Below are 24,974 nucleotides of genomic sequence, written 5' to 3' on the forward strand. Positions count from 1 at the left end.
ACGTGCTCACACCCAAATCCGGAGCGAAGCTCGGAACGAGGGCTCAGCAAGGGGGCAAGAGGCCTGTAAGCGCAAGAAAGGATCGGATAAAGTTAAATTTTTGTGCGGGGAAACAAGAAGAAAGGCTGGGAGCCGAAACCGGTTTGGCTCAGTGGTAGAGCGTCGGTCTGCGGACTGAAAGTCCCCGGGTTCGATCCCGGTCAAGGGCATGTACCTTGGTTGCGGGCACATCCCCAGTAGGGGGTGTGCAGGAGGCAGTTGGTTGATGTTTCTCTCTCATCGACGTTTCTAATTCTCTATCCCTCTCTTTTCCTCTCTGAAAAAAAAATCAATAAAATATATATATATATTTTTAAATTATTAAAATATATTTTTTTTAAAGAAGAAGAAGAAAGGCTGGGAGACGGCCCTGAAAGGAGGGAGGCGGGCGAGGGCGGTGCCGGAGCGAGGAGGGCGCACCCCCCGGCGGAGGCCCCGCGCCCGTTCAGCACCGCGGGCAGCGCTCGGGCTCTGCCCTCAGTAAAGATGGCGGCGCCGGCGTCGGCGGCCGGAGCTGCCATGCGCCGCGGCCCGTACCACCGGGTTCGAGGTTTCGGGCGGAGACGGAACGAACCATCGCGGCGGCCGGGAGCCATGTTGGAGCGGCGGGAGGCGGCGGCGGCGCCCGGGATGCTGCGGTGGGGGCGGCCGAGCCCGGGGCCGCACGCCACGGGGGCTCCGGCGGCGGAGTAGATGGTGGCCGGAGCGGGGCGGCGGGGCGCGGAGCGACAGGCCGGGAGGCGCGGGGCTGGGGCGGCGGCGGGGGCCCGGGAGGGGGCCCGACCGGCGGGGCGGGCCCGAGGCCCGGACCAGGGCGGGGGGCGGTGGAGGCCGTGCGGGGAGGCGGGGGGCGATGGGGAGGCGGCCGCCGCGCTGGGGCCTCGGGGGGCCGGCGGCCTCGCTGCTCCCGCTCCTGCTCCTCTCTTTGTTCCCGCTCAGCCGGGAGGAGCCGGGGGGCGGCGGGGGCCGGGGCTGGGGCGCGGCGGGGGCTGCGGCCCCGGAGCCCGGGGCGCGGGCCGGTGGCGGGGCCTTAGCTCTTTGTGCCGAGCCGCCCGGGGCCCGGGAGGACGGGGAGCCCGGCCTGGGAGTTGGGGAGCCTGTCTTCGTGGGGCTCCGAGGGGGGACGCCGAGCGCCCAGAGTGGCCGGGGGTCCCATGGGCAGCCGGATGCGGGGCTCGGGGCGGAATGCGGGGCCCGGGCACTCGGTAGCCGCGGGCGAGGGGCAGGCCAGGGGCCGGGGTCTCCGCTGTGCTGGCGCCCGGAGGCCTCCTCCTGCGGACGGACAGGACCTTCGCGGAGACGCAGTTCGCCGCCGGAGGCTCCGTCCCCAGGGCTCCCGGCCCGGGAGGACAGCTTGCCCGTCCCTTCAGACCCTCCGGCTCGGCCCCAGAGGAACGCTGGGAGAGGCGCCCCCAAAAAAGTGGGAGCCACGCGGTGCTGCGGGGGATTGTGGGTGCCGGGGCGCAGGGGTCAAAGCCAGAGAGCCCGGAGCCCCCGAGCCGAGACCACCGCCTCCCGGGCGGCCTGTCCTCCCGGGCCGGGAGCCCTGGGGACGGAGCCCGCGGGCCCGGCTTCAGCACCGCGCGCGGCCGGGACAGCTCCGGCGCCGGGTTCAGCACCGCGCGGAGCCCGGACAGCTCCCGGGCCGCCGCCCCGGCGCATGCGCCCCCGCGGGCTCCGCCGCCGCCTCCCGCCGCGCCCCGGGGCCCCGGCCGCGCCCGCGCCCCGGAGGACGCCCCCGGCGAGCCGGGCCCGCCGCCGCCGCGCCGCCAACCGCCACCCGCAGTTCCCGCAGTACAACTACCAGGCGCTGGTGCCCGAGAACCAGGCGGCGGGCGCCGCGGTGCTGCGCGTGGCGGCGCAGGACCCGGACGCGGGCGAGGCGGGGCGCCTGGCCTACTCGCTGGCCGCGCTCATGAACAGCCGCTCGCTGGAGCTCTTCAGCATCGACCCGCACAGCGGCCTCATCCGCACCGAGGCCGCCCTGGACCGCGAGAGCATGGAGCGCCACTACCTGCGCGTCACGGCGCACGACCACGGCTCGCCGCGCCTCTCGGCCACCACCATGGTGGCCGTAACGGTGGCCGACCGCAACGACCACGCGCCCGTGTTTGAGCAGGCGCAGTACCGCGAGACGCTGCGCGAGAACGTGGAGGAGGGCTACCCCATCCTGCAGCTGCGCGCCACGGACGGCGACGCGCCCGCCAACGCCAACCTGCGCTACCGCTTCGTGGAGCCGCTCGCCGCGCACCCCGCCGCCGCCGCCGCCGCCTTCGAGATCGACCCGCGCTCCGGCCTCATCAGCACCAGCGGCCGCGTGGACCGGGAGCTCATGGAGAGCTACGAGCTGGTGGTGGAGGCCAGCGACCAGGGCCAGGAGCCCGGGCCGCGCTCGGCCACCGTGCGGGTGCACATCACCGTCCTGGATGAGAACGACAACGCGCCGCAGTTCAGCGAGAAGCGCTACGTGGCCCAGGTGCGCGAGGACGTGCGCCCGCACACGGTGGTGCTCCGCGTCACGGCCACCGACCGCGACAAGGACGCCAACGGCCTGGTGCACTACAACATCATCAGCGGCAACAGCCGCGGCCACTTCGCCATCGACAGCCTCACGGGCGAGGTCCAGGTGGTGGCCCCGCTGGACTTCGAGGCCGAGCGCGAGTACGCTCTGCGCATCCGGGCGCAGGACGCCGGCCGGCCCCCGCTGTCCAACAACACGGGCCTGGCCAGCATCCAGGTGGTGGACGTCAACGACCACGCGCCCATATTTGTCAGCACGCCCTTCCAGGTGTCCGTCTTGGAGAACGCGCCCCTGGGCCACTCGGTCATCCACATCCAGGCCGTGGACGCGGACCACGGGGAGAATGCCAGGCTGGAGTACTCGCTGACCGGCGTGGCCCCCGACACGCCCTTCGTGGTCAACAGCGCCACGGGCTGGGTGTCCGTGAGCGGCCCCCTGGACCGCGAGTCCGTGGAGCATTACTTCTTCGGCGTGGAGGCCCGGGACCACGGCTCCCCGCCGCTGTCCTCCTCGGCCAGCGTCACGGTGACCGTGCTGGACGTGAACGACAACCGGCCCGAGTTCACCACCAAGGAGCACCACCTGCGGCTGAACGAGGACGCCGCCGTGGGCACCAGCGTGGTCAGCGTGACCGCCGTGGACCGCGACGCCAACAGCGCCATCAGCTACCAGATCACGGGCGGCAACACCCGGAACCGCTTTGCCATCAGCACGCAGGGCGGGGTGGGGCTCGTGACGCTGGCTCTGCCCCTGGACTACAAGCAGGAGCGCTACTTCAAGCTGGTGCTCACCGCCTCCGACCGCGCCCTGCACGACCACTGCTACGTGCACGTCAACGTCACCGACGCCAACACCCACCGGCCCGTCTTCCAGAGCGCCCACTACTCGGTGAGTGTGAACGAGGACCGGCCGGTGGGCAGCACCGTGGTGGTCATCAGCGCCTCCGACGACGACGTGGGCGAGAACGCCCGCATCACCTACCTGCTGGAGGACCCCCTGCCCCAGTTCCGCATCGACGCCGCCTCGGGGGCCATCACGCTGCGGGCGCCGCTGGACTACGAGGACCAGGTGACCTACACGCTGGCCGTCACGGCGCGGGACAACGGCATCCCGCAGAAGGCGGACACCACGTACGTGGAGGTGATGGTCAACGACGTCAACGACAACGCCCCCCAGTTCGTGGCCTCCCGCTACACGGGGCTGGTGTCGGAGGACGCCCCGCCCTTCACCAGCGTCCTGCAGATCTCCGCCACCGACCGGGACGCGCACGCCAACGGCCGGGTGCAGTACACCTTCCAGAACGGGGAGGACGGGGACGGAGACTTCACCATCGAGCCCACCTCCGGCATCGTCCGCTCGGTGCGGCGGCTGGACCGGGAGGCCAGGCCAGTGTACGAGCTGACGGCCTACGCGGTGGACCGGGGCGTGCCTCCGCTCCGGACCCCGGTCGGCATCCAGGTGACGGTGCAGGACGTCAACGACAACGCGCCCGTCTTCCCCGCCGAGGAGTTCGAGGTGCGGGTGAAGGAGAACAGCGCGGTGGGCTCGGTGGTGGCCCAGATCACGGCGGCCGACCCCGACGAGGGCCCCAACGCCCACGTCATGTACCAGATCGTGGAGGGCAACATCCCCGAGCTGTTCCAGATGGACATCTTCTCCGGGGAGCTCACGGCCCTGGTGGACCTGGACTACGAGGCCCGCCAGGAGTACGTGATCGTGGTGCAGGCCACGTCCGCGCCGCTGGTCAGCCGCGCCACCGTGCACGTGCGCCTGGTGGACCAGAACGACAACAGCCCCGTGCTCAGCAACTTCCAGATCCTCTTCAACAACTACGTGTCCAACCGCTCCGACACCTTCCCCTCCGGCGTCATCGGCCGCATCCCCGCGCACGACCCCGACGTCTCCGACCACCTCTTCTACTCCTTCGAGCGCGGCAACGAGCTGCAGCTGCTGGTCGTCAACCAGACCAGCGGGGAGCTTCGGCTCAGCCGCAAGCTGGACAACAACCGCCCGCTGGTGGCCTCCATGCTGGTGACCGTCACAGGTAAGGGGCTCCGCAGGGCACCTCACACCGAGGAGGGGTGCCCACGCCTTCTAAACATCCCTTCGGGGTTGGGCTCCTGCACCTCACGGGACCCGCCGTGACCCCAGGTTAGGTGCATATCCCCCCTGCCTAGGTTCTTGGGAAGTCTCTCAGAACCCCAAGGATTCGAGGGCATCCAGCAATCCCTATACAGACTGCATGAGCGGTCTGTCTGCTACCCTAGGGCGGCCCCCTCCCTCCAAGGCTGGAGGTCACAGTCAGCCCGCACCACATCGGTCCAGAAGATGGGCTGCTTTGGGTCCACGCTGACCCTCACCCCTCTGGGCGGGAGGGGAAGCAGTGGCTTGGTGCTCAGAAACAGCAGCTCACCCTGGCAGCTCCAGGCAGAGAGGGCCACATTGGCCCGGCTACTCCCCGAGGGCCTGACCGAGAAGACCCAGAGGCTCGCCTGCCTCTTTCCCGCCTGCACAGCGGCTGTCAGAGCCCCCTGGGGAGGGGCCACGGGGAGGCTCTGGTCATCCCGCTCTGGAGGCTGCAGAGGCTGGACACATGTCACTGGCCTTTGCTGCCCCGTCCTGGAGCCTGGCTCCTGGCCCTGCCCAAGCAGGCCCAATGCCCACGTGCCACTCGACTACGCACCACCCAGCCAGCCCTCACCGCCCGCCCAGTGTGTGTGGTCTGGGGACACGGCGTATCAGCCCCTCGCCCTCATCTCCGGGGCGCCGGGTCTGGGGTGATAGGCAACTTGCTGACATAAGAATGCTGAGGGTGGGACAGGTTGGGGTGCACGACCCTCCTGGTGGGAGGGAGCTTACTGACCTGGGGGGACAGGGTTGGGTGGTTACAAGGCCCGGGCCATGGGAAAGTAGTTAGCTTGCTGACAGAAATAGGGGTGGGTGACCCCTGCCTAGACCCTCTGTTTTGGAGGGTGTCTTGCTGGTTCTGTGATGCTGGGGGTGGGGGAGGAAGGGTGGTCAGTATCCTGTGTGGGGTGGCCTGCGGGCTAGGATAACTTGGGCTAGGGCAGTGGTCGGCAAACTGTGGCTCGTGAGCCACGTGTGGCTCTTTGGCCCCCTGAGTGTGGCTCTTCCACAAAATACCCCGGCCTGGGCCAGTCTATTTTGAAGAAGTGGCGTTAGAAGAAGTTTAAAAAATGTGGCTCTCCTCTCCAAAGAAATTTCAGTTGTTGTACTGTTGATATTGGGCTCTGTGGACTAAGGAGTTTGCTGACCACTTGTCGCAAGGGTGAGTTACACTTATGATGCTGGTGTTCTGTTGGAGGAGTGGCCTGCCGACCCACGGGCACTGGGATGGGGAGGGGTTGCGGGTTGGTCCCTGGCTCAGTCCCCCTCCTTGTGTTGGACTGAGACGAGAGGAAGCAGGAACTTGTTGACAATGTGACACGAGACCTGGGTCCCCCAGGGTTACGAGGGTCATGGCAGGGTCCCTGCTGACTCAGGTGCCAGCGACTGGGCGGGCACTGGCCCTAGCCCCCTTGTGTCCCAGGGAGGGCAGCCGCTGACCGCAGGCTGACCCTGTCCCTCCCCGCCCGCAGATGGGCTGCACAGCGTGACGGCGCAGTGCGTGCTGCGCGTGGCCATCATCACGGAGGAGCTGCTGGCCAACAGCCTGACGGTGCGCCTGGAGAACATGTGGCAGGAGCGCTTCCTGTCCCCGCTGCTGGGCCGCTTCCTGGAGGGCGTGGCCGCCGTGCTCGCCACGCCGGCCGAGGACGTGTTCATCTTCAACATCCAGAACGACACGGACGTGGGCGGCGCCGTGCTCAACGTGAGCTTCTCGGCGCTGGCACCGCGCGGGGCGGGCGCGGGCGCCGCGGGGCCCTGGTTCAGCTCCGAGGAGCTGCAGGAGCAGCTCTACGTGCGCCGCGCGGCGCTGGCCGCCCGCTCGCTGCTGGACGTGCTGCCCTTCGACGACAACGTGTGCCTGCGCGAGCCCTGCGAGAACTACATGAAGTGCGTGTCGGTGCTGCGCTTCGACTCGTCCGCGCCCTTCCTGGCCTCGGCCTCCACGCTCTTCCGCCCCATCCAGCCCATCGCCGGCCTGCGCTGCCGCTGCCCGCGCGGCTTCACCGGAGACTTCTGCGAGACGGAGCTGGACCTCTGCTACTCCAACCCCTGCCGCAACGGCGGCGCCTGCGCGCGGCGGGAGGGCGGCTACACGTGCGTCTGCGGCCCGCGCTTCACGGGTGAGCCCGCCGCCCGCGGGGCTGGGGGAGCCTCGGGCGGAGCGCGAGGGCGGGTTGCAGTGCAGGGAGGCCGGGCATGAAGGAACCCGGAGCCGGGACGGGCGGCGCGGTGGGACCAGATGCGGGAGAGCCTGGTCCTGGGAGAGTCCAGGGCCACCAGGCCCCGAGGCCTCACGCGCGGCTGAGGCAGAGGGAGGCGTGGCCAGGCCGGGGGCGGGGCTGTGAGAGTCCGTTAGAGTGGGCGGGGCGTGGTCAGAGCAGGGGCGGAGCGAGGCAGAGGGCGTGGTTAGATCAGAGGCGGGGCCACTGGCTGAGCGTGGTTGGCGCTGGGCGGGGCCAGACCGAGGGCGTGGTTAGCCCCGAGGCGGGGCCATTGGCTGGGCGGGGTTGGCGCTGGGCGGGGCCATTGGCTGGGCGGGGCCAGGCCGAGCGGCGCGCCGCGGCCGCACGGGTCTGAGGGCTGAACCGGAGCCCGCGCCTCGCGGGCGGAGGGGCCGCGGCGCCGGCGTGGCCGCCTCCGCCTCTGACCGCGGCTTCGCCTCCAGGAGAGGACTGCGAGCTGGACACGGAGGCCGGGCGCTGCGTGCCCGGCGTCTGCCGCAACGGGGGCACCTGCGCGGACGGGCCGCACGGCGGCTTCCGCTGCCAGTGCCCGGCGGGCGGCGCCTTCGAGGGCCCGCGCTGCGAGGTGTCCGCTCGCTCCTTCCCGCCCAGTTCCTTCGTCATGTTCCGGGGCCTGCGGCAGCGCTTCCACCTCACGCTGTCCCTCTCGTAGGTGCCGCCCGCTCCCGCCGCCCCACGCGTCTTCCTGCCGCCCGCCCGCCCCTCCCGCCGCCCGCCGTCCCCCCCTACGGCCCGCCCGGCCCCTCTGCCGTCCCCCTATCCCCCCTACGGTCCGCCCGCCCCGCCTACGGCCCGCCCGTCCCCCCTGCCGCCCGCCGTCCCTCCTACTGCCCGCCCGGTTCCTGGCCGTCCGCCTGCCTCACCCGGGTCCCCTCTCAGGGCTTCCTCCCACCCCGGCAGGCTCCCTCTCTCGCCAACCTGGTCGCAGGTGGGTGTGAGGAGGGTGCGGCCCTGACTCGCCCCCTCCCCAGGTTCGCCACGGTGCAGCCCAGCGGGCTGCTCTTCTACAACGGGCGTCTGAACGAGAAGCACGACTTCCTGGCCTTGGAGATCGTGGCTGGGCAAGTGCGGCTCACCTACTCCACAGGTGGGTGCCCGGCGTGTGGGCGGGGGTGCCCTCCGGCACCTGCACATCCACTTCCACGGACAGGCAGCAGCGAGGACCTGGTTCCGGTGCGGGTGCTGCTGTCCGCCGGGCTCTCTGGGCCCCACTGTGTGGGGTGACCTGGTGCAACAGGGTCGCCCTGGGGGAGCTGTGCCTACGTGACGGGGGTCAGCGTAGCCGTGGCAGACACCCCTCCACGCCGCCCTCCACAGGCGAGTCCAGCACGGTGGTCAGCCCCACGGTCCCCGGCGGCCTGAGTGACGGCCAGTGGCACACGGTGCACCTGAGATACTACAACAAGGTGAGCGACCCTCGGCCTGCGGGGGGCGCTGGGTGCCGAGTCTGCCCCTCGGGGGCCCCCGGGGTCCCGCTGAGCGGTGTGCCTGGGTCTCTAGCCCCGGACAGATGCCCTGGGGGCTGCTCAGGGCCCCTCCAAGGACAAGGTGGCTGTGCTGAGCGTGGACGACTGCGACGTGGCCGTGGCTCTGCAGTTCGGCGCCGAGATCGGGAACTACTCGTGTGCAGCTGCGGGCGTGCAGACCAGCTCCAAGAAGTGAGGCCCTGCCCCGCGCCCCGTGCCCTCTGCTGGGCAAAGCCACCCAGTCCCTCACACACCCCGCTTCTCCCGCCGCCAAACTCCCATCCTTCCCCAGACCACCAGGTTTCCTGTTCCCACAGGACCCCGAAATCCCACCTCATCCTTCTCCGCCCGCCACCCAGGCACCCTCACCCGCCCTGCCCCTGCCCCAGACTCGCCCATCATGGGCTCCTTGGCTTCCCCCCTGAAGCCAGGCCTCCTCAGTGACCTTGCCCTCTAGTCCTGCCCCCACACTTCCCGTGACCCCCCAGGAGCAACCCTCCCCTGGCTCCAGGCCCACCAATGACCTGGACCCCTGACCCCCAGGTCCCTGGACCTGACAGGCCCTCTGCTCCTGGGGGGGGTGCCCAACCTCCCCGAGAACTTCCCCGTGTCCCACAAGGACTTCGTCGGCTGCATGCGGGACCTGCACGTTGATGGCCGCCGAGTGGACATGGCGGCCTTCGTTGCAAACAACGGCACCGTGGCAGGTAGGCAGCCCTGTCCCCGGGCGTGTGGAGGGCGCCTGGAGAGATCCCAAAGCTGCCTGCTCCCTGTCGCCTCTGGTGGCAAGCACGGGCACCGGTAGCTCTACCATGGCGTGAGCACAGGCCCGCCTCCTCCCAATCTACCCCAGGGGACACGGGGCTGAGATCGGGGTCACCTGCGGTCCCCGTGGACCCACAGGTCCTACCCACTGGGGCCCCTCGTCTCAGCCCCTCCCCGTGCCTGCCCTCCCAGGCTGCCAGGCCAAGCTCCACTTCTGCGACTCGAACCCGTGCAAGAACAATGGCCGCTGCGCGGAGCGGTGGGGTGGCTTCAGCTGCGACTGTCCTGTGGGCTTTGGCGGCAGAGACTGTCGGCTCAGTGAGTGGAGGCCTGGGTGGGGGCAGGGCGGCCTGAGGGCCGGCTCTCCTGAGGGGGCCTGTGACCTCGCCCCTTCCGCCTCCGCAGCCATGGCCCACCCCCACCGTTTCCGCGGCAACGGCACCCTGAGCTGGGACTTCGGGAGTGACGTGATGGTGTCTGCGCCGTGGTACCTGGGGCTGGCGTTCCGGACGCGGGCACTGCACGGGGTCCTGATGCAAGTGCAGGCCGGGCCGCACTGCACACTCCTCTGTCAGGTGTGTCTGCCCGACCCTCCCGACCTCCAGCTTCCACCTTTGAGGCCCCAGCATGCTTCTCCGCCAGGTGCACTGGCCCTCCTTGACCCAGCCTGGCCCTGGCCCTGGCCCCTGACCCTCTCCCACCAGGGCATCCTCCGCAGGCGCAGGGCGTCAGCATAGCTCTGTGCTGGCTGCCCCACTCAGCAACCTCTGGCCTGACCTCTGCCCCTTCACCCAACTCCGGCCTCGGAGAGGCCCTGGGCGCAGGGCCTGCAGAGGTAGCCTGGCTCCTACTGTTCCGCCCTCGGTGTTCTTGGCCTCGGAGGCCCTGGCCTCACCTCCGACACTCCCAGCCCCAGCCAGACGGGCCCCTGACCCAGGTCTGTGCCTCTGTCCCCACAGCTGGACCGGGGGTTGCTGTCCCTGACGGTGACCAGGGGCTCGGGCCGTGCTGCCCACCTCCTCCTGGACCAGGTGGCTGTCAGTGACGGCAAGTGGCACGACCTTCGGCTGGAGCTGCAGGAGGAGCCAGGTGGCCGGCGGGGCCACCATGTCCTCATGGTCTCGCTGGACTTTAGCCTCTTTCAGGTCTGACCTCTGACCCTGCAGTAGTCCCTTCTTAGTCTTCCAACCGGCTGATCCCGCCTCTAATCCAGCTCCTCCCCTCCCTCCCCTACATGTAGTTGATATTCCCCTGCTGCCCGCCCCCCACGTCCCGCTCGGAGCCCTCCCTGCCAGCCCTCCTGCAGGGAGCTCCTGATTCTGGCCGGTCTCGGTCAGCACTCTGCCGGACTCCCGGAACCTTCTAATGGCTGCCCCACCTCCCAGCTCAAGTCGTGGGATGTCAGGGTCTGTCCTGGCCCAGAAGGCCTATCTGAGTGCAGCTCGATTGTGTTTTTTTCTTTAATACATATTTTTGTATTGATTTCAGAGAGGGGAGAGGGAGAGAGAGATAGAAGCATCAATGATGTGAATCATTGATTGGCTGCCTCTTGCACGTCCCCTACTGGGGATCGAGCCTGCAATCCGGGCATGTGCCTTTGACCGGAACCGAACGGGACCCTTCAGCCCGCAGATGGACTCTTCATCCACCGGGCCAAGCCAGCAGGGCTGAGCCCAGTGGAAACCTTCCTGACCCCCCCTCAGGCTGTGGCAGGTCCCATTCTCGAGATCAGCTCTTCCCAGCCCATTCCCGGTTCAAAGAAACAGAGTGGAGGGCAGGGCAGGGCCAAGACAGACTTGGGGGTAGGGCAGGGTCCTCCCCCCGCTCCCCAGTGCTGACTGCCCCTCCCCCAGGACACCATGGCGGTGGGCAGTGAGCTGCAGGGCCTGAAAGTAAAGCGACTCCATGTGGGGGGCCTGCCCCCCCGCGGCGAAGAGGAGGCTCCTCCCGGGCTGGTCGGCTGTGTCCAGGTGGGGTCAACATGGGAGTGACCTGGGCCTCGGGTGAGCGGGGAGAGCAGGGGCCTGGGGGCCTCAGCAGCTGGTCACCTGGGGGGAGCACGCAGGGCCATCAGAAGTCAAGCCTCTGTGCTGCTGGAGGCGAGAGTCCCGCTCACAGGTCACGGGCCTGCGAGGTCAGTGTCAGGGACAGCACACTCGGGGCTCTGGGCTGACATAGGGACATGGGGTCGGGTCGGGTAGGGAGCTGCGTGTCAGGGGTCATCAGACCAGCTGTGTCCACAGGGGGTATGGCTCGGCTCCACGCCTTTGGGGTCCCCAGCCCTGCACCCCCCCACGCAGCGAGTGAACGTGGAGCCCGGCTGTGTCGTGGACAGCGCCTGTGCATCCGGGCCTTGCCCGCCCCACGCCGACTGCCGCGACCTCTGGCAGACCTTCTCCTGCACGTGCTGGCCAGGTAGGGCCCGGGGGCGGCATGACTTGGGGGCTGATGAAGACGGGGACCCGGAGGAGACCGCGGACAGGCCCGCCCTCCCGCCCGCGCCCTGCGGTCAGTGTCCTGAGCTCTCTGACCCGGCCTGCAGGTTACTATGGCCCGGGCTGCGTGGACGCCTGCGCCCTGAACCCCTGTCAGAACCAGGGGTCGTGCCGGCGTCTCCCCGGGGCCCCCCACGGCTACACCTGTGACTGTGTAGAGGGCTACTTCGGGCAGCACTGTGAGCACAGGTAGGGGGCCAGGGGCCGAGATCACGGAGGACCTGGGGGTGAGGAGGGCACTGAGCCATCGGGGGCATCTCACCTGGCTGTGCACCCCCAGGATGGACCAGCAGTGCCCACGAGGCTGGTGGGGGAGCCCGACCTGCGGGCCCTGCAACTGTGACGTCCACAAGGGCTTTGACCCCAACTGCAACAAGACTGACGGGCGGTGCCACTGCAAGGTGAGCCGGGCCCCGACCCCGACCACTGACCTTCGCACCTTCCCTAGCCATGATTGGTGATTCTTTTCCAGCTTGCTGATCTCTGCCCCCTGACTCAGGCGCTGGTCCTTTATTGTCCTGTGACCTTTGTCCTTGACACCTGACCCCTCCCTTAAGTTTCCCTTGATGCCCGGCTTCCTTCTGGCCTGTGAGCATTGTTTTCTGACCCTTCTCCTTGGTTCTCCTCCTTCCCCAAGCAATCGTTGACCTCTGACCTCGGCCCTGACCGTTTCTCAAACAGGAGTTCCACTACCGCCCCCAGGGCAGTGACGCCTGCCTCCCGTGTGACTGCTACCCTGTGGGCTCCACCTCACGCTCGTGCGCGCCCCACAGCGGGCAGTGCCCCTGCCGCCCGGGCGCCCTGGGCCGTCAGTGCAACAGCTGTGACAGCCCTTTCGCCGAGGTGACGGCCAGCGGCTGCCGAGGTGAGCAGCTCCCAGCCCGCCCCGCGCGCGGGAGGCCAGCTCCGGCTGCTGCCCGAGCAGGCGGTGGGCCTTGGCTCTCTGAGGAGACCAGGGAGCCGCACTGCCCAAGTGCTTGGGTGGCCTGTCCTGAGGCGGCCAGACACTCCGAGAGGCCCGGGAGGGCGGGGTGTGGCCCTGCCGCTGCCGCCTGGCTCAGTGCCCCCTCTTCTCAGTGCTCTATGACGCCTGCCCCAAGTCCCTGCGGTCCGGTGTGTGGTGGCCCCAGACCAAGTTCGGCATTTTGGCCTCAGTGCCCTGTCCCCGGGGGGCCCTGGGTGAGTACCTCGGAGCAGGTGCAGTGCTGGGGGGTGGCCTGTCCTTGGCCTGCTGTGGCTCTCTCTTCCTGAGACCGGCGGCCTGGTTCCTGCACAGGTGGGAGGCGGGAAGGGTCCAGGCGGGCCCCTCACCACCTCCTAGGGGTTCCGTGTCCCTCCCCCCACCTCACTGAGCCTCCGTCTGTTTCTCCTGGCTTCTGGGCAGGATTGCGGGGTGCAGGTAAGGGGTACGTGTTTGCTCAGGTGCGCTGCCCCTCCCACTGCCAGAGCTTTTGCAGATCCCCTGCCTGAAGCCCCTGCAGACCCTCCCCCTCCTGAGGTCTCTGAGCGACCCCGATGGCTCGGAGAGCCGGGCCCATCTGCTGTCTGAGGACCCGGGGCCCCTTCTCTGCTGCCCATGGTCCTCAGAGACCCTCCCCCACTCAGGACCTGAGGGCCCTGCAGGTTCCTGTGTCCCTGCTGCCTGAGCTCTCGGGGCGACTCCGCCTTCCAGGCTCCTCCAGGCTCCTCCCCACGGCCTGAGGTCCCTGCAGTGGCTGGACAGAGATCGCCCGTGTGCATGCACGTGTGTGTGTCTTTCTGTGCCTGCGCACGTGTCTGAGTCTGCTTGGGGGGAGAGGGCCCTGTGCTAAGGTTAGGGTCGCTTTCGCTGGTGGCTGCAAGCTCCCTCCTTGTCCAGGTCAGTTCTCATACAGCCCGCCCTGGTCATGGACAGTGAGATGGCAGCAGCCGGCCTGGGCAGTTCAAACCTGCCTGGTTACTTCCACCCCCACCAGCTGGGTCACAAAGTGCTCCTGGAGAATCTGGCCTGTGTGTGTGTGTGTGTGTGTGTGTGTGTGTGTAAGAACATTGTGTGTCTGTGTACTTTTCCTGGTCCCCACACGTGTGTGTGCAGATAGGACCATTGGGGTGTATACGTGCGTGCATGTGTGCTTGCCCTGGACCACACGTTTGTGAACCTTTTCTGGCCTGTGTGTGCATGTGCGTGTGGACGTGTGCCCAGCCCTGCCCTCACGCTCACCTTTCTCGCTGCTGGTTTGGTTCAGAATGGCACAGGCCTTCAGGAGCTGGCTGGCAGCAGCTGGGGCTTCCTGGGCGGGGGCGGGGGGGTGGGGGCACAGCTCCATCCAGGGCCTGACGGCTAGTCCTCTGGTCTCTGACTCAGCTTCCTCTGAGGCGGGAGAAGGTGCCAGGCCCCAGGCCTGACCAGGGCTCCCTGCCCCCAGGTGCTGCCGTGCGGCTCTGTGACGAGGACCAGGGGTGGCTGGAGCCCGACCTCTTCAACTGCACCTCCCCCGCCTTCCGCGAGCTCACGCTGCTGGTGAGACTGCCCGCCAGGCCCCGGCCTCCCGGCCTGTGCTGGCCCCAGACGCCGTGCCCGGGCCTCCCTGGGTGCCTTTCCTGGGCCAAACCCTTCCTGTGAGGCTTTTGAGAAAGGCCAAAGGGACCCAGTGACCCGGACCCCATCTTTGTCCTACAGTTGGATGGCCTGGAGCTGAACAGGACAGCGCTGGACACTGTGGAGGCCAAGAAGCTGGCTCAGAGGCTGCGGGAGGTGACCGGCCACACTGACCACTACTTTAGCCAGGACGTCCGCATCGCTGCCCGCCTGCTGGCCCGCCTGCTGGCCTCTGAGAGCCACCAGCAGGGCTTCGGGCTGACGGCCACTCAGGACGCCCACTTCAATGAGGTGGGGTGTGCCTGTGCTCGCCACCCATCGCTGGCCCTGGACCCTGGGCCCCGGATCCCCGCTCAGGCCCCCCGGCCCTGGGGAAGGGAAGGCCCTGAGCTCCCTCTTCCTCGGCCCCCCAGACCCACCCCAGCCTGCTGGGGCCCCTTGAGCCCTGGCCAGATGCTTCTGCCCGCTCTGCCCTCCCACAGCCTCCCCCGCTGAGCCCGCTCTCCCTCCTCCCAGAATCTGCTGTGGGCAGGCTCTGCGCTGCTCGCCCCGGAGACCGGGGACTTGTGGGCCGTGCTGGGGCGGCGGGCGCCCGGGGGGTCCCCCGGCAGCGCGGGGCTGGTGCGGCACCTGGAGGAGTACGCGGCCACGCTCGCCAGGAACATGGAGCTCACGTACCTGAATCCCGTGGGGCTGGTGACACCCAACATCAGTATGTGGGGCAGGGGCAGGGCTGCGGAAGGGTGAGGGCCTGGGCCTGAGGCTGCACCCTCAGCGGGGACGGCTCTGCTGGTAGCAGGGAGGGGCTGGGTGTGGGCAGGAAGGAGCGGGACCCCGGCCTGGGGAGGAGTCCCTGACGGCCTCACCCCTCTTCCTCCCGGGCAGTGCTCAGCATCGACCGCATGGAGCACCCCAGTCCGTCCCGGGGCACCCGCCGCTACCCTCGTTACCATAGCAACCTGTTCCGTGGCCAGGATGCCTGGGACCCTCACACCCACGTACTGCTGCCTTCCCAGGCCCTGCGGCTGTCTCCACGTGACGGTGAGTGCCCTGGGGTGACCCCTGGGCTGGACCCCACATCAGCCCCCCCCCCCCCGGCCGCAGCACTCGCCTTGCCAGCTCCGTCACCTTGAGGACCTTCCCAGGCCCGATGCCCGCCCAGGCCTGACCTGGGTGCCCTCGTTTGCTCCTGGGCTCCTGCTCCCCAGCCCCAGTCTGGGCCTGCAGGGAAGGAGGCCCCTTGCTGGGTGCAGGGTGGGGTTGAGAGCTGGGTTTGTGGGTGCTCAGGGCCGGAGGTCACTGACAGTGGCTCCTCCCTTCCCTGGCAGCTCTGCCCACAGGCAGCGGCGTGGAAAATTCCAGCTCCCCAAGCGTGGCCCCCCCGCCGCCCGCCCTGGAGCCCGAGCCCGAGCCGAGGACCTCCATCGTCACCCTCCTGGTCTACCGCACGCTGGGGGGGCTGCTCCCCGCCCAGTTCCAGGCCGAGCGCCGGGGGGCCAGGTACGGGGTGGGGGCGATGCCGGCCCTCACCCTGAGCTCCCTGCAGCTTCTACCCAGCCCCCCAACCCCGTCCGTGGGCGAGTGAGCGGCTCATGGCCACACAGGCGCTCCTCTGCACGCATGGGAGCCTGGTCCATGCTGCCTGGTCCTCTCGGTGCTGCGGGTGCTGGGGGGACGGTTCTGAGGCAGAGGGCAGGAGCCAGGGCAGCAGGGGGGCCGCCCGGGGAGGCCAGTGGGGGGGCGGGGAGCCCAGTGGTCTGAAGCCCCTCGCTGGAGAGAACCTGCCATTTCCGGGGAACTGTGACCGCAGAGGCTGAGGGGTCTCAGAACAGCATCCACTGGGGGCCCCGACGGGTCAGCCCCGACGAGTGGCACCAGGGCCCGGAGGCCGCGGTGTGAAGCCCAAGCGGTGTCTCCTCAGGCTCCCCCCGCACCCCGTCATGAACTCCCCGGTGGTCAGCGTGGCTGTCTTCCACGGGCGCAGCTTCCTGCAGGGCCTCCTGGAGGCGCCCATCAGCCTGGAGTTCCGCCTGCTGCAGATGGCGAACCGGAGCAAGGCCATCTGCGTGCAGTGGGACCCGCCTGGCCCGTGAGGACCCCGCCCCTGGGAGGCCCCCTGCCCCGGCCCCACCGCCCTGTGCACCCAGCCCCCAGGAATGCTGCTCCCCAACTCCAGACACCGGGCCCCTCCTGCCCCCGCACCCTCTCCGAGCCGCTGGTGGTCTCACTGCCCGTGGCCGCAGGGCGGACCAGCACGGAGTGTGGACGGCACGGGACTGCGAGCTGGTGTCCAGGAACGGGTCCCACGCGCGGTGTCGCTGCAGCCGGACCGGCACCTTCGGGGTTCTCATGGACGCCTCCCCCCGTGAGGTGCAGCTGTGCTCAGGGCCCTGAGGAAGTGGGAGGGCCAAAGGGGGGGTCGCAGCACCCCAACAGCCACCTGTCCCCGCAGCGGCTGGAGGGCGACCTGGAGCTGCTGGCTGTGTTCACTCACGTGGCCGTGGCCGTGTCGGTGGCCCTGCTGCTGCTGACCGCGGCCCTCCTGCTGAGCCTGCGCAGCCTCAAGTCCAACACACGGAGGATCCACGCCCACGTGGCGGCCGCCCTGGGGACGGCCGAGCTCCTCTTCCTGCTGGGGATCCACAGGACCCACAACCAGGTGCAGGGCCAGGGGTCAGGAAGGCCCAGGGCCAGAGGTCGGGCGCTCCGGCCGGGCCGGTGTGGGGCGGTCCTGGGGCAGACGCTGCCTGTGGGGTAGGGTAGGGTAGGGTAGGGGTCGGCGGTGGAGAGCAGAGGCGGCGGGCTGGCGGGCGGTGGCGTGGCGGCCGAGTGTGCTGACGCGCCCCCTCCTCCAGCTGGCGTGCACCGCGGTGGCCATCCTCCTGCACTACTTCTTCCTCAGCACCTTCGCGTGGCTGCTGGTGCAGGGCCTGCACCTCCACCGCGTGCAGGCGGAGCCCCGCAACGTGGACCGCGGCGCCATGCGCTTCTACCACGCCCTGGGCTGGGGCGTGCCTGCTGTGCTGCTGGGTGAGGCCCCGCCACCGCCGTCCGGGCTGGGACCCCTGGCCTCGTCTATCCCAGGGCCGCAGCCCCAATCCTCTGGTGACCCCAGCCTCAGTCCCTATGCCACCTCTCTGGGAGACCTGCTCTGCTCGCCATCCTGCCTCTCCCATCCCTGGAGGTTCGGAGACTCTAAAACACACCCCTTCTGTCCTGGCCTCCCCACCCCCCCAGGCCTTGCCGTCGGCCTGGACCCTGAGGGCTATGGGAACCCCGACTTCTGCTGGATCTCGGTCCATGAACCCCTCATCTGGAGCTTCGCAGGCCCTATGGTCCTTGTCATTGTGGTGAGTGCCCTGCATTCGGTGCCACCGTGCGCTCCGCTTTGGGGGCAGCAGGTGAGGGATGCCGGGGAGGGGTGCCGGGTGGCAGTCTGCAGGCTTCCTGGCTTGGCCCACTGGTCCCGTGCAGCTGGCATGGAGATGGAGGCGGGTCAGAGCTGGCTGCCCCAAGGCCTCGGCCTCTCTGTCTCCACCTCGGTTCTTTCTGGTTTCCTGTCTCTGCCTCTGACCTGTTTCACTGGGTCTGCCCCCCAACCCCCGAGGAACCGTGGTCTCTCTCTCTGTCTCTCTCTGCCTTGCCCGGGTGCCCGCGTTGGCCCTGGGTACAGATGAACGGGACCTTGTTTCTCCTGGCTGCCCGTGCGCCCTGCGCCCCCGGGCAGAGGGAGGCTAAGAAGACTTCTGCGGTGTGAGTTGGCTGCCTGGGGGCCCTGGGGGGTCCCACCCTCCTGCTTGGGGCCTGGGGTTCCCGGGACATTCGGGTGCAGGCTGGGCTCCAGGTTCTGGGGGGGAAGAAGCAGCTGCCCGGGGCTCCATCCCTCTCTGGCCCTGCTGCCTCCCCAGAGCCTCCTCCCGCCCATGGGTTCCCCCCTGTTCCCTGTTTCCCTCATGCCGGCTTCCTGCTGCTTCCCCTGGGCCTCATCCCTCAGCATCTTCCTTATACTCCATGTTCCTGTGTGAGTTCCCCTCCTCCCGTGTCCCTGCGGGCCCCCGCCCGGACCCGTGCTGCCTCCTGTGTGACCCCCCGTGTCCCCCCATGAGCCCTGTGTGGCCCCGTGTGACTCCGTGTGACCCCGTGTGTCCCATGTCCCCCCATGAGCGCTGTGTGACCCCATGTGACCCCGTGTGTCGTGTCCCCCACGCTCCTGGCAGGACCCTTCGGAGCTCCTTCCTGCTCCTGCTCCTGGTCAGCGCCTCCTGGCTCTTTGGGCTCCTGGCGGTCAACCACAGCGTGCTGGCCTTCCACTACCTCCACGCCGGGCTCTGCGGCCTCCAGGTCAGCCGGCCCTGCCCCCGGCCTGACGGCGCCGCAGGGCGCTCCCGGGCGGGCATTGGCAGCAGGCGGGTGCCGCCTGGACGGGCCTTCACCCACACCGGGCTCCCCGGGCTCCTGGCCGCCTGCCTCCTGGCCACACTGACCTTCCCCGCCGCGTCCCTCGTGTCCCTTGAATCTGGGCTGACGCCTGGCTGGCCCGGGGCCGCCTCTGCCCTGTCCTCGCTCGCCTTAGTCTCCAACCCTCGCTGCCCGCAGGGCCTGGCCGTGCTGCTGCTCTTCTGTGTCCTGGATGCTGACGCCCGGGCCGCCTGGGCACCAGCCTGTCTGCGCCAGAAGGCGGCGCCTGAGGAGGCCAGGCCCGCGCCGGGGACGGTAGGAGGCTCTCGGGGCCGGGAGGCCGGGGTTCGAGGCTTCTCTTGGATGGGCTCACCTCCGTCTCCCACAGGGGCCTGGGGTTTACAATAACACGGCCCTGTTTGAGGAGAGCGGCCTCATCCGCATCACGCTGGGCGCCTCCACCGTCTCCTCCGTGAGCAGCGCCCGCTCCGGCCGGGCCCCGGACCAGGACAGCCAGCGCGGCCGGGGCTGCCTCAGGTGAGCGGGACACCCCCGGCAGCCGCGTCCCTCCGTCCGAGCCTCCTGCCACCCGGCGCCTCGGAGCCACCCCCGGCACCCACCGCTCCTAATGGAGGGCCTGCGTTTCCAGGGACAACGTCCTGGTTCGACACGGCTCGGCTGCGGACCACACTGACCACAGCCTCCAGCCTCACGCCGGCCCCACAGACCTGGACGTGGCCATGTTCCATCGAGACGCCGGTGGAGGTGGGGCCCTGGCTTGTGGAGGGAGACACATCCCCGCCTCCCCTCTTCTGTCCCCCAGGCCACCGTCCCAGGAGGCCCCAGCACCCAGCCCGTTCTCCTGACAGGTCCCCGCCCTCTGTCCCTCTGCCCCTTCCCCTCTCAGGTCCCCGGTCCTGGCCCCTTCCTTCCCCAGGTCCCTCCTTCCCCCAGCTCTACCCTGGGCCTTCCTCCTCTGACCTCCCGCCCAGGTGCAGACTCTGACTCCGACAGCGACCTGTCCTTGGAGGAGGAGAGGAGCCTGTCCGTCCCATCCTCGGAGAGCGAGGACAGCGGCCGGCCGCGGGGGCGGCTCCAGCGTCCAGTCTGCCGGGCCGCCCAGAGCGAGAGGCTCCTCAGCCACCCCACAGGTGACCTGGAGACCCCTTCCCCTTGGGCGTGACCCGCGACCCTCCTATCCCTGAGGCGTGGGACTGACCTGCTGGGAGCCGGCGTCTGGCTGGCGCTCCCCTCCCCCCTCCGAGTGTCCCGTGGCTGGAGGCCCATGCAGCCGGTGGCGGAGGGCAGCTCGGGGTTCTGGGTACTCGCCATCCCTGCAGCCCCCACTCCCCTGGGGTGGGGCTCCTCTCAGCATCAGGTCCCGTCTCTGTCCGCCTCCAGCTGAGGGGGAGGGTGCAGTAGTCCCCCCGAAGTTTCATTGACCTCAGAGCCGCTCCCGTTTGCACCTGTGCTCCCGGGACCGCCAGGGTTTTAGGAGCCGTTGGGGTCAGGGGTCAGAGTCGAGCTGCAGGGGTCATGAACCACGGGTCCTGTCATGGCCCGGCCTCTGCAGATGTGGACGGCAATGACCTCCTGTCCTACTGGCCGGCCCTGGGGGAGTGTGAGGCCGCGCCCTGCGCGCTGCAGGCCTGGGGCTCCGAGCGGCGCCTGGGGCTGGATGCCAGCAAGGACGCGGCCAACAACAACCCGCCGGACGCAGCGCTGACCAGCGGCGACGAGACCTCCCTGGGCCGGGCCCAGCGCCAGAGGAAAGGTGCGAGCCCGGCCTGACCGGCACTGCGGGGACCCCATGTCCTGACTCGGGGTTCCGCCCTCCCAACCCAGACTGCTCCAGGGGCCCTGAGTGCTCCCTCTGCTCCGATCTGGGGCTTTCCACTCCCAGCCCTGCTCCCCACGCCCTCGTGGCCGCGCAGCGCCTGCCCCGCCTGGGTGGACCACGGAAACCCAGGGCCTCCTGCCCGGCCCAGGGGGTCCTTCCCCGGCCCGGCTGCGTCCTGTGAGCCCCAGGAGCGCCTGTGCCTCCGGCCTCCATCCTGCCCCCCCTGCTGGACAGGGGCCCCGAGAGACGGCCCCGCCCACCCAAGGGCTTTCTGCCCTGACTCCTGCACACAGGGGCCGGGGAGTGCCCCTGCCCTAGCCCAGGGGGCTCTGCCCTTTGACCCTGTCCGCATCACCAGCCCCGGGGCTGCCCCCACCGCAACCTGGTCGGGGAGCTTTATCTCCACCCCACACCTGGGGACTGTCCCGTCCTGGCCCAGGCGGTGGCCGGCTGGCCAGCTGCCTCAGGCACTCCTCCCACCGCGTCCCAGGGACCCCGAGGCTGCCATGTCCTAGGCCCAGGGGGTCCCTGCCCCGTGTACACCTCTCCCCCATTGTTCCCCCCAGGCATCCTCAAGAACCGGCTGCAGTGCCCACTGGTGCCACAGCCCCGAGGCACCCCGGAGCTGTCCTGGTGCCGTGCAGCCACCCTGGGCCACCGCGCCGTGCCCGCGGCTTCCTACGGCCGCATCCGTGCCGGAGTGGGCTCGGGCAGCCTCTCGCAGCCGGCCAGCCGCTACTCCTCCCGGGAACAGCTGGACCTGCTCCTCCGGCGGCAGCTGAGCCGGGAGCGGCTGGAGGAGGCCCCGGGCCCTCTGCTGCGCGCCCTCAGTCGGCCGGGCTCCCAGGAGCGTCTGGCCGCCGGGCCCGGCCGCCCGGAGGCCAGGGCCCGGGGCAGCACCCTGCCGCGGAGGCAGCCGCCCCGGGACTGCGCCGGCGCCGCGGCCGGCCGCTTCAGGTCACGGGACACGCTGGACCTGGGCGCGCCCTGCGAGTGGCTGCGCACACTGCCTCCGCCCTGCAGCGCCCGCGACCGGGACCCCCAGCCCCCGCCTCTGCCCCTGTCTCCCCCGCGGCAGCTCTCAAGGGACCCCCTCTTGCCATCCCGGCCCCTGGACTCTCTGTCCAGGAGCTCGAACTCAGGGGAGCGGCTGGACCAGGGGCCTAGCCAGCACCCCTCGCGGGAAGGCCTGGGGCCTCCCCTGCAGTTGCTCCGAGTCCGGGAGGACCCGGCCCGCGGCCCCTCCACCGAGCAGCTGGACATCCTCTCCTCTATCCTCGCCTCCTTCAACTCCTCGGCCCTCTCCTCCTCCGTGCAGTCCTCCAGCTCGCCCTCCGGCCCCCACACCACTGCCACGCCTTCCGCCACCGCCTCCGCGCTGGGGCCCTCCACGCCACGCTCAGCCACGTCCCACAGCATCCCCGAGCTGTCGCCCGACTCAGAGTAAGCGGGGCCCGTGGGCTCAGGACCACTTCCTGGGCACGCCCCATGTCTGCCACGGACGGGGTGTAGGGGCCTCGGTGGGCCGAGGCAGAGACCCGCAGGCAGGGGGCCGTGATGACGGGCGCTCGCGGCTGTGATGGGCCAGCACCCTCCCTGCGCCCTCCGGGTGCCGGGCCTTCTCAGGGGCTTGAGCTTTGGTGGGGGTGGGGGGGAGGCAGGAGGCTGTGCGGGGGGGCGGGGAGGCAGGAGGCTGTGCGGGGTGGGGGGGGGGAGGCAGGAGGCTGTGCGGGGGGGCGGGGAGGCAGGAAGCTGTGTGTGTGTGGGGGAGGCAGGAGGCTGTGCGGGGTGGGGGGGGGGAGGCAGGAGGCTGGGGGGGGGGGAGGCAGGAGGCTGTGGGGGGGGGTGGGGGGGGAGGCAGGAGGCTGTGCGGCAGGGGGGGGAGAGGCAGGAGGCTGCGGGGGGGGGGGGGGGGATGGAGTAGTGCCAGGATATGGCCCTTGCACGCCAGGCTGGACACTCAGTGGTAACGCACTCATCCTTCACTGAGCCCATGTCAGCTTCCTCTGCTGAGCGCACTGGGGGCTGGGCAGACACTGAGCTGGGGCCTGGTGCATCTCGGTGCCCCTGGGTGTCTGAGGTGTCAGGGAGGCCGTGGGGCAGAGCAGGCCTTGCCAGGCCTTGGCAGTCAAAGGGAGGGTGCCAAGCCCCGTCTGGGTCCTGCAGCCTCTCCTTGGGGGCAGGGAGCTGGGGGACGGAGCAGGGGTTCAGGCTTTGCAGTGACTTGGCCTCAGCCTGTTTGCTGACCTGCACAGTGTGCCGTAGTGACAGGCCCCGAGAGGTGGGGGTTTTGGGATACAGACTGGGCCTAACCGGGTGTCTGTGCGCGGGCGGTGCTTGCTCCAGCCTCAGAGGCAAGGCCTTGCTGATGGGTCTCCCCGTTCGATTCTGCAGAGTCCCCCGAAGTGAGGGCCACTCCTGAGGGCGGCCGGCAGCTGAGGACCACGGGGAGGACTCGGGCTGACGCTGACGGAAGAGCCTCAGGAGTTGGCGGACCCAGGCGGCCAGCTCCCGTGGCCGCAGGCTGAGCTGCCGCGCTCCTGAGCGCGTGCGGGACTGAGGGGCGGGCCGCGAACTGAAGACGGACTTTTATACTTTTGTACCTTTGTAACCAGAGAGATATGCCTACGTTATTTTTTAGCTTTTCTGTTGCCTGGGGTTCTGAGGCTGGGCAGGGGGGGGCGAGGGGGAAAGGTGCAGATTTGACTCCATTGGGGTTCCCGCAAACTAGTACATGCTCTTTTCTCTCCACTTCACTGGGCTGGGCGCCGGCAGACCCTCGGGGGATCTGAGTGTGGTCAGGGCCCCGCGGACAGAACTGATTTTTGCTTTTTCTTGGATGCAAACTCCTGAGACTGGGGGTGGGGCTTGGAGACAAGGGTTCCCGGCCTCCTCACAGGAGCCCTCCTCACAGGGCCCGCTCGTGCGGCCCCTCCCCATGGGTTTGGGGGTTTGTGGTGGGGAGCCCCTGCCGTTACTGCCTTATGACCGAGGACTGCTGCTGGGGCGGGAGCAGCGTGTTTACAGAGCGGGCTTCCTCCTCCCGGAGGGGTTCAGGCCTCGATCACACGTCCCGCAGGGGGCGCCCGCCCGCCAGCTGGGAGCAGAAGCTGTCTGTGGTGCCACGTGGGTCCCTGGCTCTGCCCCCAGCGAGGACTTCCTGAGGGCTGGGGTAGGAGGGAGAGCCGGGATCAGAAGCCTGGGCTGACATGCCCAGTGCCAGCGCCCATGTTTACAGAATGCCCACCTGGGCACCTGGCTGGGACGTGGCTCCGCGCCCCCCCCCCCCCCCCACTCCCTTCTAAGGGAGACATGACTGTTAGGACCCTGTCCACAAACTTCTGTTTTATTCGTTGTCTGAGGTCCAGAACTGGGAACTTTTACATTCTGTTACTTTGTTTACAGGACAAGATGGAAACCGTTTTTAAACCTTTGTTTACAGCAGTAAAACCTGGAACTTTTTACGCTTTGTTTACAGTTTAGTGTTCCCACCCCTTTGTTTACAAGTGGGAGGTAGGAAAAGTGGGCGAGGGGCGTGGAGGAGCCCCCCTAGAGGGGCCCTGGCCTCGGCAGGGGGTGAGCCTCGCTCTCCCAGACCAAAGGTCGGCCGAGTGCCTGCTGGACAGTGGGCGGCAGGCAGCCCCCTGCCACCAGGACCGGGTCTCACAGGGTGGGTGCGGGGTCGGGCACAGCGCCTCCTCCACGGAGACTCTTGGGGGCAGTTTCCAAGGAGACTGAAGGTTCTCCTTTGCTGACTGGTGCCAAACCCCACCGGCCAGGACCTGCTCTCCCGCCCAGAGGGACCCGGCCCTTGCAGGGTTGCGGGTCCGCTGTGGGGAGAGGGCTCGTCCTCGCTCTGTCCTAGGTTCTGTAGATGCCCCTCTCTGGGGTCGCCCCCTCAGCCGTGGCCCCGCTTCCTGTCTGTGTACATTGTTCCGTGAAGCCGCGCTCTGTTTTGGGAATAAACTTCTATAGAAAATGGTTATTGTCTCTCTCTTTCTTAAAAATACTGATTTTAGTCAAAACCGGTTTGGCTCAGTGGATGGAGCGTCGGCCTGCGGACTGAAGGGTCCCGGGTTCGATTCTGGTCAAGGGCATGTACCTAGGTTGCAGGCACATCCCCAGTGGGGGGTGTGCAGGAGGCAGCTGATCGATGATTCTTTCTCATCGATGTTTCTAACTCTCTATCCCTCTCTCTTCCTCTCTGTAAAAAAATCAATAAAATATATAGTTTTTTTTTAAAAAAATACTGATTTTAGAGAGAGGAAGGGAGAGAAACATCAATTTGTCCCACTTATGCACTCATTGGTTGCTTTTTTTTTTAATATATATTTTTATTGATTTCCGAGAGGAAGAGAAAGGGAGATAGAAACATCCATGATGCAAGAGAATCATGGATCAGCTGCCTTCTGCTCGCCCCTACTGGGGATCCCGTCCACAACCCAGGCCTGTGCCCTCGCCGGAAATCAAACTCAGGACCCTTCAGTCCACAGGCTGAT

The 24,974-nt window shown here is 68.5% G+C and overlaps 1 protein-coding gene and 1 long non-coding RNA gene across 3 annotated transcripts; one reads left to right on the forward strand and one right to left on the reverse strand.

Moving 5' to 3' along the window:
- The first annotated feature begins 840 nt into the window (after positions 1-840).
- On the forward strand, positions 841-24,460 carry CELSR3 (cadherin EGF LAG seven-pass G-type receptor 3). Of its 2 annotated transcripts, XM_084901597.1 has the most exons (36): positions 1,605-4,604; positions 6,160-6,810; positions 7,356-7,581; positions 7,905-8,020; positions 8,251-8,339; positions 8,434-8,591; positions 8,943-9,106; positions 9,357-9,482; positions 9,570-9,739; positions 10,124-10,309; positions 11,018-11,134; positions 11,465-11,579; positions 11,707-11,848; positions 11,940-12,060; positions 12,341-12,524; positions 12,737-12,838; positions 13,044-13,058; positions 14,065-14,159; positions 14,319-14,528; positions 14,754-14,949; positions 15,123-15,278; positions 15,566-15,737; positions 16,159-16,326; positions 16,481-16,607; positions 16,690-16,896; positions 17,093-17,267; positions 17,475-17,587; positions 17,911-17,990; positions 18,455-18,578; positions 18,834-18,950; positions 19,024-19,172; positions 19,285-19,400; positions 19,628-19,786; positions 20,209-20,409; positions 21,042-21,918; positions 22,870-24,460. In XM_084901597.1, the coding sequence occupies exons 1-36, from the start codon at positions 1,700-1,702 to the stop codon at positions 22,895-22,897; spliced, it is 9,057 nt and encodes a 3,018-aa protein (XP_084757723.1). In that variant the 5' UTR covers positions 1,605-1,699; the 3' UTR covers positions 22,898-24,460. The 2 variants fall into 2 exon arrangements, with proteins under 2 accessions (XP_084757722.1, XP_084757723.1); XM_084901596.1 differs by lacking the exon at positions 13,044-13,058 and having other exon boundaries at positions 841-4,604; positions 11,408-11,579.
- LOC311631507 lies at positions 11,117-13,929 on the reverse strand. Its single transcript, XR_014796597.1, has 4 exons — positions 13,860-13,929; positions 12,847-12,927; positions 11,922-12,037; positions 11,117-11,212 (listed from the first exon to the last, which is right to left on the reverse strand). It is a non-coding gene; the product is annotated as an uncharacterized lncRNA (long non-coding RNA).
- Positions 24,461-24,974: the final 514 nt, after the last annotated feature.

The sequence above is a fragment of the Pipistrellus hanaki genome, assembly GCF_964339955.1.
Source record: "Pipistrellus hanaki genome assembly, chromosome: 13".
In the NCBI taxonomy this organism is placed as follows: domain Eukaryota; kingdom Metazoa; phylum Chordata; class Mammalia; order Chiroptera; family Vespertilionidae; genus Pipistrellus; species Pipistrellus hanaki.

What these genes read in the sequence shown, in the direction of transcription:
- CELSR3 (XM_084901596.1), top strand. Translation starts at nt 893, where the DNA reads ATGGGGAGGCGGCCGCCGCGCTGGGGCCTCGGGGGGCCGGCGGCCTCG. An exon ending in ACTGCACACTCCTCTGTCAG is followed by an intron (nt 9,740 to 10,123) that starts GTGTGTCTGCCC and finishes CTGTCCCCACAG; the next exon opens with CTGGACCGGGGGTTGCTGTC. An exon ending in AGGACGCCCACTTCAATGAG is followed by an intron (nt 14,529 to 14,753) that starts GTGGGGTGTGCC and finishes CCCTCCTCCCAG; the next exon opens with AATCTGCTGTGGGCAGGCTC.